Genomic DNA, 14,983 nt, shown 5'->3' on the forward strand with positions numbered 1-14,983 from the left:
AAATGGGTTACAGCTGCACCAGTGCTCAAAAAGTGGAGACAAAAAAATAAAAAATTGAATAATCCCATCATGAATCAGTTTATAAATAGTCTATTTCTTTGGCAATTCAGTGGTAAAAAAAAAAGAAAGAAAGAAAGAAAAGAATTCTCGACTTGGTGCCAAATGTGATAAACTGTATAACACTGAGGAAAAACAAATTTAATCAGCGACCTTTCAAACAAAAGGAGCTGAATAAACGCTGGCGTTCAGAGTCTTATTCCTCACTCAGTCTCAATCTTCTCTGTTTTATTGTCACAGCACTAAACATGGAGTCAGAGCTGGTTACAGCTGCACAAAAGACAAGAAAGGGAATTAATGTAAAATACACTCGTGTGCAGCATCCATTACTCATCCTAACTGAGACGTCATAGATTCTCTCCATTTGGCCCAAATTGCATTTATCGTGGTGTCTGGTTTTATCTCATCAGGCCTGATTGCAGGTGATGGATTTAAAGCGGGAGGTTAAATGCGTTTGCTCGGATTACAGCAAAAGATCCAGAGCTGAATGAACAATAAAATGTCCACATGGAAAAAAAACAATCAACAGTTCTGCATTAACAGGAGACAAACACCAGGAGGAAACAATACGACAGCAATTCAGCTTCGGCCGTGGAGAAACTACAAGTGAGCAGATCAATGGCGGGTAATAGGATTAATGTCTCCTGCCCCCTCAGGCTCTTCACCGCGATTATTGTATGATCTGGCCGATCGAGTTCGACAAACGTTATGATTATTAATTGGATTTAAAGCTGCACTGATTGATTTGAGGCGACAAAACAAATCATAAAGACGTCATTGGTGCATTATTATACTGTACCTCCAATCTGAGAGGTTGTTGGGAGGAATGTGCAAAACGAGCTACATCACATCCAACAAGACACAGAGCAATGGAAGCATTAATTAGGACCAGTATCTCTCTGTCCACCTCACAAATATAAAACCAGAAACTCCTCTGAAATAATCCCGATTTTTAAGATGCTAAACACTCCACTGTGTGTGTTAAACAGCTAAACACTCAAACTCACTTGTCTGACGAGTGCAGTGAGAGGGAAACTAAACAGAAAAAAGCTGCAGGCCTTCAAATAAAATCAACAAACCTAAAGTTGTTGTTGCTAGAAATAAGAAACAGGATTTACATTTTTGAACAGCAGTGGCATATTCTGAGTCGGGATGAAGGAGTTAAAAATCTTTTTCTTTCTCTGCCCATTGAATAAACAAGTTTGGTAGTGCACCTGTGAATGTATAGGAATATGCATGAGTGAATTTGTATCTGTGCAGGGAAGAAGTATCTGTTTATTTATCTGTTGTTTGTGTTTTTATGGATTATGATGTTTTATGTTTGATTTTACTTTACAGTGCTGCCAAACTGTTTTTCATTGTTCTTAACGATGACGACAATGAACTCTTAATCTAATCTAATCTAATCTAATCTAATCTAGATATGTATAGTGTACAGTAGATGTATTAGATACATGTATATGTTTCCAATGTGTGTCTAGATCTGTATTGTTTGATGCAGTCACACTTAATAAATTACTGTACAGTATAGTTGCCTAAATGACGGAACAGTATAATGAACACAAAATAAAAAAAAATACTGATAAAAATATTTTTTTAACTAATTATTATTCTTTTAAAATTATGACAGAAGCACCACACACAATCTTAAACAACAGTTTTCTATACTTTCACTTGAATATGAATCAAGTTCAAATAAAATGCAGAATATAAAAATATCTGAGCTGGCGCATCTTGATTGACGGACGCGGGGTCGCCAGAAGCTTGTGATGTCAAAATGGGGTCACAGGTCAAAAAAGGTTGGGAACCACTGTATTAACCTAAGGTTACAAAACCAAAACAAAAAGCAAAAGACCCTTTTAGACCATACTAACTAACACCCACTGGCCCAACAGGTCCAGCATTAATGAGAAGTAACATGACCCACAGGCCAGTGGGTGTTTTAAAGAGTTCAACAAGAGGCTTTTTTCTTCTTTAAAGCAGAAGTAAGCGGGATGTTTGTGTTAAAATAAGTCTTAAATAGTTATATCTTCCGACAGCAATCACTTATATAGAGTGTTTGGTCTGAAACACGGGTCTGTCAGTCACTCTGCTCTGCTGTAAGCCGAGGAGAAAACTTTCCTTGTATCCTACAACCTTTATCCAATGAGGAGAGAGAACGGCATAAAGGGGCGGTCCTCTCTGTGTGTGCAGCCAAGGGATGCGCGTGAATGTGCTGACGTAGGGACGAGGGCGGGGACTGCTAACTCCATCGGCTGACAAGAAGTTAGCCAAAACGACCGGATCGCTTACTTCTACTTTAATCAATCTATCTATTCATCTTATTTGTATTCTCTTTCTTTTTTGCTATACTTGTTTTTGCTGTTTTCCTAATTTTGCTTTGACTTTTGTGTTAAAAAAGGGGAACAAAGACATGTTGAGTCATGTATTAACCCCTCGTGTGCTGCTCACAGTCATGTTCATCTATAATCCATATCCTCTCCTGCTCAGTCCCTCATGTCATCCCTCTGTGTTGTGTGAATCTTTATCTCTCCCTCAGGAGGAACAGTGTTTTGTCTCGAGTCCACTGCTGCTGCTGCTGCTGCTGCAGAGCGTTCGATTCCGCCCCGTTCACACTGGACATTTTCATTGACCCGCTGCGCCTGAACTCTGCTCCTCAGATCAGATCAGTGAGAGTGTTTCAAGTGAGGCGCTTGTTATCATGATTAAATATTATGCTGAACATGTTTTTGTTGAACACTTTAGAGTTTGATGTCGACTACGTTTGAAAAAGTGTAGAAAGTTCGACAAATCCTGGAATTAGAGGTAAAAAGACGATGAAGCCGACATGAATGATTTGAAACACGGTGAAGCTCTTGATTGTGGTTGAAGAAGATTTTACATTCTTGCATCATCGCTGTGTGGAAAAAAAAGAAAAAAAAAAAGAAGAAAACCTACCACAGAGCTACCGGAGGTGATGGCGGAGATGAAAGCACAAGTCCGAGATCTGTGCGATGAAAATGATTAGAGCTTTACCAGTGTGTGTGTGTCTGTGTGTGTGTGTGTGTGTGTGTGTGTGTGTGTGTGTGTGTGTGTGTGTGTGTGTGGCCCTTGCTCACCATCCAGTGTTGAACTCCACGTGTGCATCAAAGAGAGCGACGACCGGGGCGGAGGCGGCGCGCCAGCCTCGCACTCTGGAGCGGATCAGCCCCTCCTGCTTGTCGTGGTGCACCACCTTGATGAAGCCGGGGCCGTGCTGCGTGTTGGTCTCGTCCACGAAGCTCTGCAGGTGTTCCTTCAGCTCCACTGGGAACACACACACACAGACACACACAGACACAGACAGACACACACACACACACACACACACACACACACACACACAGATGTGAAGGTAAACCACTGAAGCCTGTTGCAGTATTGATCTTATCGACAAAGCTCCAGAGAAACTCCCTCAGCTCCACCGGACACGGGGAAATATTTGACCATGTGTGTGTTTGTGTGTTTCGGTGGCAAGATAAATTACTAAACACAACAACAAATTACCAATTACTTGTTTTCTCTCTTTGTGTTGTGTTTTCTGATTTGCCCGTTGTGTTTTCTCTTTTTGTGTTGTGTTTTCTGATTTGCCTGTTTGTTTTCTCTTTTTTTTCTGATTTGCCCGTTTGTTTTCTCTTTTTGTGTTGTGTTTTCTGATTTGCCCGTTTGTTTTCTCTTTTTTTTCTGATTTGCCCGTTTGTTTTCTCTTTTTGTGTTGTGTTTTCTCTTTTGCCGTTGTGCTTTCTGATTTGCCGTTGTGTTTTCTCTTTTTGTGTTGTGTTTTCTCTTTTGCCGTTGTGTTTTCTGATTTGCCGTTGTGTTTTCTGATTTGCCGTTGTGTTTTCTCTTTTTGTGTTGTGTTTTCTCTTTGTGTTGTGTTTTCTGATTTGCCCGTTGCGTTTTCTCTTTTGCCGTTGTGTTTTCTCTTTTTGTGTTTTCTCTTTTGCTGTTGTGTTTTCCCTTTCGCTGTTGCGTTTTCTCTTTTTGTGTTGTGTTTTCTCTTTGTGTTGTGTTTTCTGATTTGCCCGTTGTGATTTCTCTTTTTGCTGTTGTGTTTTTTCCCTTTTGTTGTTGTGTTTTCTCTTTTGCCGTTGTGTTTTGCACCTCAGGGCCACCATAGTGTGTCAACGGCTGAGTTACGATCATTTTCCTCCCACAGGCTCAAAAATAATTCACCAACACATTTCACTTTATTGTCGACACTTGTTGGACTTATTCTCCATATGTTTCAAAATAATGAACATTCATGTTTCATGAAGCGGAGGATTAATGAGCTCAGGCTGAAGGGACAAACCTGCTGAATGTACATAAATCCAGATGTTGTGCAGCGGCGCACAGGAGCAGGTGGCCGAGTTAAACTGCTGCGGTAAACAGGGAGCGGAGGATGAGATTGGAAAAAAAGTGAAGAGGAGCTCTGTTTACAGCCTGACCTGCACTGACCTTAATCTGCAGTCCACATATTTTTTTTTGTAACTATTTCTCATGGTTTGCTTCTTATTTCTAAACCTGGAGTCGTCTTAGGGTTTTTTCTGGTTTCAAACCTTTGGGTTTTTGGACGCTGGCTCGTTTGGACAGGTGTGAAATCAGTCTTCGTGCTCGGGTTTGGACCAAAACAATCAGCAACGATCTGTGACAATGTGCAACATGTAACCGTGTTTTGTACCGTTCGTTCGTTTGTTCGCTGTTGAATTGAGCTGCTTCCGTTTTAAAAGTGTGATCTCAGCCTCTTTGTCAGCGTTGTTTGCTTTCAGTATCTGCACACAATGAATCCTTGGATACTAGATGTGGATCAGGAATAGAGGAGGACAAAAAAATAAAAAAAATAAGGATGTGTTTGAGGCAGCTTTTTGAAATAGGACAATCTAAGTTGCGCCGCTGTGACAAAAAAAAAAAAACGGTTTCTGAAATGAAGTAGCACCTGAACTGAGACACGATGGACGCTCTCTCTCTCTCTGTCTCCACAAAAAACGACAGAGAAGCTAAGAAAACGGTCCGACAACAACAACAAAAACAACCCGAGCTGTCGAGCAACTGAGTTACTGAAGGACCAACATGGCCGTCCCTGGAGCTCTGCAGTTAGTGCAACTTAAAAGCTTCGCGGAACAAAGCAGACGCTCCCAGTCGAGGTCAGACATCTAAAGGGGTCATAAATAAAAAATACAAAACTGGCACACGGCCAGATAGACAACCCATATTCATGGTGCACACACACAGACACACACACACACACACACACACACACTTTTTGAATGCATTAAGATTTGATGCTCTTTTCTTGCAAGTCTCATTTCTTCATACACGCTCTGCACGCATTCAGGTAGACACAAAACACACACACACACATAGAGAGAGACTGTCCACAGTGGAACAACACACATCTTCATTTCCTCATTGTGATATCTGTGTGTGTGTTGTAATCCTTCCCGCAGGCCACGGCTGCTGCTGCTGCTGCTGCTGCCTTCCCCTCTCTATTCATTATAACCATCAGCCTGGATTATGTATTCTCTCTGTTTTCCTTTAATGAGCCACAGTTTGCTGCTGACCTGGAAGAAGGAGAAGAAGACGGGCTCATTTAAAAACCAGAGTTGGGACTATTTGAAGAGCACCTGTTTGTGTTGCTCCTATACATGTGAGATCACTTCCAAACAGAGGGAAATAATAATAATAAAAAAGAAAAACCTGACTCATTAAATCAGGAACACGTCCAGTTACCCAATTAATTTTTGGATGTCTGTGCTACCAAAATGTAGGTGCCTGTCTGTCTGAACCTGTAACCTGTTTATCAGCAGGCGGCTAAAAATAGGAGCTGGAGCGAACGTGATGTGAGAAACTATAACAGGTTCAGTCTGAACCACAGAGGAAAGTTAGAGGATCCTCAATGAGAAGAAGATTGGTGCCTTTTTTTTTCACCATCTGCAGAAATCAAGTGGCATTCGAGGACCCGTGAGTAGCTGTTGACAACGCAACTATGTCCACACTTTAGTCTGTAAAATTCACATCAAAATCTCCCAGAATCCTTGAAAATATCTTGTTTTGTCCCGAACCTGAAGCTGTTCTGTACTGAAAGTTCAGTTTAGTTCAGGCAGAAAGCAAAACACTTTTTTTGCCTTGCATCATTCAGCCGAATTTGACCACTGGGCCGTTGGTGTTAGAAGTAGCTGCAAGCTACGACCAAAAACTCTGCTTCTGCTGGTTATTTACCACCAGTCTCCTTTCATCTCTTAACATCTATTTGGTAAGTATCCAAACACTTTTTTTTTTAAAAGCAGAAACATTTTCAACTCTGATGTGTTTTCACGCTCGTTTCCTTGAGACTTTTCTAAGAGGTTGCTTCTAGGAACCGCTAAAAGCACTGAACTGCATGCTGCTTACATCAGTGTAAATTATTGCAGATGTTATAATTACCATGTTGATATTCTAATGTTAATATTTCCTAATCAGTGAATCATGGGTCATGTGTAATGTTTTAAAGTCCGTAATCATAAACCCAAAGTATTGGAAGTCGAGGAGTCAAAGTTATCACTGCTCATCCTTCATCAATATCCAATGGAACTCATCCAATTCACTGATCAATCTCATTTTGACACCACAGAAAAAGACACTACAGACCTTTTATCAGTTCATTAAAAATCAGAATTGGACTCGAATAGAAACATTTGTCAATATTGATGACTTACAGACTATTGACAATCACTGTTAACCATATTCAGTAACTTACTTGTGACAAATATAATACGTTATTTAAGATTCAAGTATTTTTTTTAGACATTATTATGTTTTAATAAATGTTCTTTAACTTTGTCTGTGTTTTTCGAATATTTTTTATTCTGTATGACCTGTTGGAAATATTATTACCTTCAGTGAGTGAAGAACCATGTACTGAATGATAACTTTATTGACCTTGATTCGATGTGAAAGATAAGGACTTAGTAATAAAGTCCTCCAATATCTGAGGGTTGATTAAATGAGTGCCCTTTAAAGGGTTAAATGTACAGATGTTATTACAGAAGGACAAACACTCTGCTTTGTTACCTACAGGAACAAGATTGTGATGTTGGAGCGAGTGATGTTTACACCGATCAAACAAACCTGACAGGATCGTTCCTGTACAAACTGTTTAAATTAGTAATTAATAGTGAAATAAATCAATCAACTGCTGCAGTTCTGTCTCGTGGCTCAGACTCTTGTTGAACTTATTTGTTTCTGGACTTTCAAAGTGTGTAACGATTGGTAACACCCGCCCCTGTCTGCTCTCCCAAAATAAGCTCAGTCTGTGTGTGTGTGTGTGTGTGTGTGTGCGTGCTGTGCACACCATGTGATATCCTCTCTGCCATGGCTCAGTGAGTTATTTTGCCCCCCCGCTCCCTCTCTGCTGGCGTTTTGGGACTTTTACAGGGTGTAATTATCGTTCCCGCTCTCTCACAGCAGCAGGTGTGTTACGTGAGTGGAGTGAAATGTTTTCTACCTCGACCACTCAGAGTGGAGCCTCGGAGCAGGAGAGGAGGCCACGGGGCAGTTTATAGTATTTTATCTTTAAATTGGTAAATAGTGGAGGGAAAAAAAAAAAAATCTGTCTCCATTTCGTTACTTTATATTCAGGAGACAAAGTCCCCAAACCAGGTTTCAGTGAAATAAAGCACAGCAGTCTGTGCAAAGTCATTGTTCATCCCGCTGAGGAGAGAAGCAGCTCGTCTGGTTTGTAAAGTGAGGAGCTGAGATTTACCTGGAGAATTATTGGGGGCGACAATCGAAATCCCGGCTTACATCGCTTCACTAGAGCGTCGGCACGCTTCCCCCATCAACTGCAGCCCAAATACCATCTCCAAAACTTTCCAGGTTTGTGAAAACTAGTTACAAAAACAGCAGCAACTATTCACAACTACTCTGCACTGTTCAGTAAAGCAGCTACGTGGGTCTAACTGTGAAAAGCGAGAGGGTCAGGGAGGTTATCATGCACTCGTCAATGACTCAAAACAATAACAAGATAACTGGGCGGCACAGCGGTCGGGGGAAACGCTGCATCCACAATTTTCAACAACAACAATTGTTATGCAGCTGCGGGACGTCTGAAATATTTGTGGAGCTTCATGGCACAAAACGTTCTTACTCTCACAATGTCCGTAAGTGTCCATGATGCTTAATTAATTAATCATTGATTCATATGAGCCAATACATAACCATTTTAAAAATAAAAAATGTAAGAAATTTAGTGATAAATTCATATACTGAACTGTTAAGGCTTTATCGCAGCTGTTTGACTGGTGATGCAGTTTATGATCTGACAGACAGAAAATATCACTTGAACTTTACTTGAGGCAAAAAGTAAATATATTTTTCAGACATTCACACATGGGAGAAAAATGTCAAGACAAAAAAATAAATATGTCGCTATACATATTTTTCAGTCATTTCAAACTATTCCAAATTAAAATCTGAAAACTTCACTTAATGTAGCCAACTTGTTTTAAATGACCTCTGGGGACCGACCTGCAGTACCTTCACAGTCCAGCAGGGGGTCGACACTTTGGGAATCGCTGCTGAACCACAGTTTCTGTTTTGTTTTTTTTAATCTATAGTTTGTTTGTTTTACTGTTGTTTTATCTTGTGTTGTGTTGATTTGCTTTTAGCTTTCTGACCTGCTCCTTTTTATGAGAGCGCCAAACTGAAGTTTTGTTAATAGAGTTTCGTTGGTAACTAAGCTTCCTAATGTTCTCGGTGGAGTGAACAACCTGATGAGAAGAAGTTAAATCTGTGGTGTCAGTGATGTTTTTCAGATGAAATCACAGTGAAAATAATCAGTACTTCCAGTTGTGATAATAATAATGTTGCAGAAATTGTTGAATTGGTGTAAGTTATGATATAGGGAAGTGGCCAACAGTGACAGCGAGGCCGAGTAATTCAAAGTGATGTCGTGGTGACATTAATGGAGGAGTGCGCGGCGGCTCACTGATCTTTGATCAGCACTTTAAAGGCTTTATGAATCCCAACTCCTGATGATGTGGAGCTGCTAATTTACTCGTCTGATGACCGTGCGAGACTCTGACTGTGCTTCCACTTCGTCTAACCTCACTTAACCCTCATTTGCCATAATTACGATGTACGATCAATAAACAACAAGTAACGGTCGCGAGTTGTCTTCCGCTGATCGTCGTCTTTATTATGAATTATCAACATAAGCATCACATTTCCCAGAGAATTTTAAGAGGGAATAATGTGAGGCAAATGTTAAATCTATTTATCTTCCTGGTTGCTACACTAATAAGCATTCAACCTGTGCAACCAGCATAACTAAACTGTGATATAGTGTGTTATTGAAGAACAGAGGAGCAGTGAGAGACCCATAAAATCTGCAGGCGACCGTAGCACAGACAGATTTCTCATAATGGTAATTATAGATTTGGCAGCAGTGAAATATGTTCCATAGTACGTGACGTAATTATTAACACCGGTCCTGCAGCAGTCACACCCCGGCCTCGCCTGTGACTGCTGTAATAAGTTTAATCTGTTTTCATACACCAGTGACGCGGCTAATGCCCGCACATGTCCTGATCTCCTGCACCTTCCAAAGCAAGAGCATAAAAATAAGTGGGACATAAAATATGGACGGTCCAAGTCGAGGCTCGAGCGCGCCTAACTGTACGAGTCTGCTGATTTAAATTTTTTCTGCTTTGGATCTTTGCCCCATAATGTGACGGGGAACTCTTCATCAAAGTGGTGTGAATTAAATTAAAACTCTTTATTTGGCTGCAGAGTTGTCACGGCCGTAAACAGGGGAGATTTCTTTCTGCCGTTTGTTGCCAAAGTTCAACAATCTTTTATATAGACTTGGCAGAGAGGTTCAGGTTAGATTTAAAAGTGAAACTATAGGAGGCTTTAGGGAGATGTATACTGTATATAAAGATGGATGAAGCCTCTTCAGAAACCCATAAGTTTCACATTTGTTGGTTTTTGAAGAGCAGAACTGAGACTCAGTGGCTTGTTTGACAATTTGTCTCTATCTTGGCTGTGCCTGAGTCTCTCTCTTTTTTTCTTTTTTCTTTTAAAAACAGGTCAAAGATGTGTATGGAGCTGAAACTTTATGGCAAATATAAGCTCACCTGGAAGGAAACCATGCCTTAATATGCATAACATTTGGCATTAATACACTGTAAGTGGATGAGCTGTATTAGATTTAAAGTCTGTGGAGGTTCACTTTCTTTGTAACCATGCAGCAACTAGAGGCCAATAGAGGAACTGCAGCTTTTATACTTTATGCATTCATTTTTCAGCTCTGTATGTTTCTTCTTGGGGTGAAATAATAACACATTCTTCCACTACTGTTTGAAAAATTTGAATTTATGAACCAAAAAAACTACAAAAAAGCACAATTTGACACATCCGTTCTGAAGCTAAACCCTTCTAGATAGTCTTGTAGGTCACAGTGGCTAATGTTAGGAAACTATGGGTAAATAACACTGTGTAATGGATGTTATTAAAGGGATAGTTCAACATTTTGGCTAATTGGCCCATAGAATGGCAGAGCGTAGCTCTGAGCAGCTTGCGGCTCTGCTCCGCCGTTCTAAAAATAGCTTGCACCGACAAATAAAGGTAACAAACCTACTGCTATGACTATAGGGATTATGGCAATGGGCCAATTTGCCAAGATGTTGAACTATCCTTTTAAGTCAATTTGTAACTGCAACACATCTTCTCTTTTACACTAACTCTTGTTGGCATATTGCAGGTCAACATTTGAGGAAAACCCATGTATTTGCATTTCATTTCAGTAACAGTGGCTGCTCGTCGGCTGCTGTTAGCAAAAGATTTATAGTTTTGCAGGAGGCTCATAGACCAGAATGCATTGCACACATATCAGAAATGTGTGTGTCCTGGTCAGTGTACACACATATCAGAAATGTGTGTGTCCTCAGTGTAAATATATATTGCGTGGAAGTTTCTTACCGCTGCTGCTGTGGTCGTCCACCAGTATGATCTCCTTGAGCAGGTGGGATGGCGTCCTCTGGATGGCGGTGTGGATGGAGCGCAGCAGCACTGACAAGGCCTCGTTGACGAAGATGAAGATGATGCTGAGCTGAGGAAGGTCTGATGAGTATGATATGTTTCTACACCTGCAGGAAAATAACAAACATGGCCTGAAACACTATTGATCCTGAGACAGCATCAGAAGGTTTGATCGATACAAGCGAAACATCACCATCACACAACTTGATGAATTAATCCATTAACAGAGCCAGTCCCCCCTCTCCTTCCCCCCTCCCTGCACCATCGATCAACTCACTGACCCGTCCGGTCGTAAATCTGGGATCGGCCGGTTGAGGGAGATGCGGTCGCTAAGGTAGCCGTTGTAGCCATAGTAACGGAACTTCTTGAGGGCGACCCTTCGACTCTCGGGGCCGAGGTCGTGACCCCAGCGGTTGAAGAGCGAGGAGGCGGCTTCCGAGGCGAGGTCTGAGGAAGACAGAGCGTCCTCGCCGTCCTTCAGCGGCGTCTCTGTGGATAAAGAGAGTAGAGGACAGGTTTTATTTTATATTTTGGAGATGCATCATGTTTATATCGTCACATTTTCTCCAGCAGATTTACTACAGTACGAGCCCCCCCCCCCATGCTTCCTCCCGCTGCGTTGTCTGTCAGGTGCCGTGACAGCCACCTAGCTCAGCAGCAACGCTACACCGAGGAGGAGAAATTTAATGACAAATGAACTTCCTTCAGCTCCGTTCAGGGAGGCTGTGCAGAAAAAAGACTGTGACAGAATGCTAAGTGTGCTGCGTGGTTATTAAACAATACCCAAAAGAACAATTTCAGCAGCATGGGGGGGGGGGGGGGGGGGGGGGGGATGCAATGTGAAATAACAGGGATTTTCATTGTCATTACAATTAACTCATTCTGACAGCCAGGCCGATTTATTTCTGCAGAGGTGGACACAAATCCTCTAACATGCCCAAGGTAACAATTCTTCATTTTTTCTGTTTTTTTTAGCCTCCGTCAGTGCGGAGCTTTAGCGGTTGTGCGTGACTTCTGCAGCAGCACTGTGAATGGTGGAAAACAATGAGAAACCAAAAACATGCTGGAGGCCGGTTTGTGGAGGGAAAACAATTGAAAGCTTGTGGGTTTTTTTTTTTTTTTGTAATGATATATTTATATTTCATTTGAATTTGATATGCGAGAGAAGCTGCACTCATTCTGACTGGTCATGATTCAAATCCTCCCTGTCACCTGCTCTCATTGTTCGGCTAATTTAGGCCAACATTTTGATTCCTGTGGTCTCTGCTGTTTTCGTCCGAGTCACTGACTGGATGATGGAGAATCACAACAACAGAGAATGAAATATTCATGAGACTGACTCACACAAGTGAAAACAAACAAAGTCTTGGGCAAATCTATCTATTTTTTTTTCATTTTCAGTCTGGTTTTTGTGAATTTTTGCGGCTCATGTCCATCAAACACGTCGCTCTTTTCTCCTCTGGCTTGCTCCACCACAGACGAACTGAAGGTCTGTGAAGTGCCTCCTCCTTCCTGAGCTGAAAGGTTTTTATTTTTTATTTTTTATTAGTTTGAAGAGCAGTTCTCTCCCATTTGGCAATAACAAGCTTAATGCTCTTGAGGGTGAAAGGCTGCATCCCCTCCAAGTCCCCTCTTAGCCTCACAATAAGCTCCCTAAGAGCACTGTTAATGATTGATTGTGTGTTACACTTTTCTCAGCCACAAATGCATTGGAAGTTTTTTTTTTTTCTTTTGAGGAGCTTCAAGTTGCCTCTTTCTCTTCCAGGACTCCTCGTCTTTTTACTCAGAAAAAAAGAAAAAAAAAGCCATTTCAGTCCATTTAGTTAATGCATTTAGTTCTTCTTGCATCTTAGCACAAACAGAGCGAAGTCTGGTGCTTCCACAGGTTTTTCTCCTCAGTGTTGCCAGATTCTCATGAGGGCAAAAAAAAAAAGGGGACAGATGCATCACAGCGCGCGACGAGTTTGGGGAGTTTGTTGTGTCCTGCCCTGCACTTTGTCCGACATATTTCATTATTAATTTAGCCAGCGCCCCTGCCTGCTCCCCCTCTCTCCGCTGCTGCGATGGCTCGGGGGCACGGTGTACCTCTGTAAGGAGAAGTCAGGGGGAATCAAGTGGAACAGTGTTGCGGTTGTGTGTGTGTGAGTGTGTGTGGGATACAGTAGCTACAGTAATGGGTGTACAGAGGTGTGTAATGTGTGTAGAGAAAAAAACTAAGCAGCATATTTATAACCTTTGACATATGATTTAACAATATGTGTGTAGGTATATTTAGATATCGCCCACAGACTCCTATAGTCACCTTGCTGCTGTTTACTCATGCCCATATGCCAAATATGCACCTATACTGTGGTTGCACACCTCATCTCTCACAGCTAATTATTTTACTTGCTCAAGGTCCTTTTTTTCTCTTTATTTCCATTCAAAATCATACAAAATATAACAACTATAATTACATCCCTGCTGCAACAAGAGCTACGCCTCCTATTATACAGTAGTCACTGCACTAGATTTGCAATTAGAGTCAACTTTAATGAATTCAGTGTAACAGAATAAAAAAAAATTTAAATCAAGAAAATAACAATAAACAGAAACATAAATGAGAATAGACAGCTTTTTTTTTTGTTGCACTGATGTTTCCTCATGTCACTGTGTGTTTTTTAAAGTCTTCTCTATATGTGACCTATAAACTGCGCCCTTAGGGGATGAATAAGGTCTGTTGAATTTGTATATGTTCACATTACACAGTGAAGGTCGATGATGAGAAGGAGAAAAAGAATCGAATCGGGAGAAAAGCATATCGTCTCAGCCCTAGAAAATATACACTTTGAACATCCATATCAAATTATGTACATCAGTATGTTATGATAAAAAATACTAGACATAGAATAAATAGTAAAAAATAAACTGTACCAAACTAAATATGCATAATGTACAAACCGTGCAATGGAAAAGAAAAACGTTGCAAATACAGCTGTGCAAAGAGTTGTTTGTTATGATTTACTATGTATTGAGATGTCTTGTTATCCGTGTTTTTATCAACTGAGAATATGAAGCATCATAAAATGCTTTAAAAGTGTCGATCACAACTTCACAGCACTGAACTGCTGCTCTACTTTGCCCTGCTGTCACATGATATCTGCACTATTTAACTGTTAATATGTTTGAACCATCATGCAAGAAGACAATGTCTATCCTCTGTCCATGTAGCAGGGTTGACAATAAAGTTGACAACTGACAAAAAAAAGAAAAGAAAAGGAGAAGAAGTAAGGAGACAGATGTGAAAGCACTTTCAGCTGAGAAGGAAAAAGGAGTGAGAGAACAACTGGAACAGATGTGGAAGGTAAAATGCAAGGCCACACACACCTACACCTACACCTACACACACACACACACACACGCTAAAACTAGTGTAAAAACAGGACGGGTCACAAGTAACACAACTACAACGGAATACTAATGTTACCATGGGAACAAGTGCAAAAAGCACCTACTGTAAATGTGTCGATACTGTAGCTTCACCTCTGAAACCGCTGCTCCACATGCTTTATCGATTTATTTTACAGAAACGCAATCATTGAAAACAATCAGTTATGTCTGAGTTTTTTAACCCCGACCTGACCAGACCAACTGCTGGTGGTCCTGAAGGTCAAAGGTCAACACACACACACACACACACACACAGACACACACACACACACACAGGTGCAGCCCACTGTCCGGTCTGGCAGCATCCAGCAGCACCGCAGTACGACAGTGAGCAGTGTCACTTTGTCCTGTGATTTCCTTGTTGGCGATACGGACTTGGCTGCTTGTCAGTGTCTGTTCAGCTGTGATTACTGTACACACAGCACAAATACACACTCACAACCACACACACACAGTCACATAATGCACAAATACACAC

The 14,983-nt window shown here is 41.1% G+C and overlaps 1 protein-coding gene across 1 annotated transcript in view; it reads right to left on the minus strand.

The window, feature by feature from the left end:
- The window catches only part of LOC310986846 (polypeptide N-acetylgalactosaminyltransferase 18-like), a 166,956-nt gene that overhangs the window by 73,125 nt on the left and 78,848 nt on the right, over positions 1–14,983 (minus strand). The window contains exons 2-4 of the mRNA XM_083972940.1: positions 11,358–11,565; positions 11,017–11,183; positions 3,156–3,342 (exon numbers count right to left, since the gene is read on the minus strand). Of these exons, the coding sequence (XP_083829066.1) occupies positions 3,156–3,342; positions 11,017–11,183; positions 11,358–11,565 (562 nt within the window). The remainder of the gene's footprint in view (positions 1–3,155; positions 3,343–11,016; positions 11,184–11,357; positions 11,566–14,983) is intronic.

The sequence above is a fragment of the Trachurus trachurus genome (genome assembly GCF_905171665.1).
Source record: "Trachurus trachurus genome assembly, chromosome: 6".
NCBI lineage: Eukaryota > Metazoa > Chordata > Actinopteri > Carangiformes > Carangidae > Trachurus > Trachurus trachurus.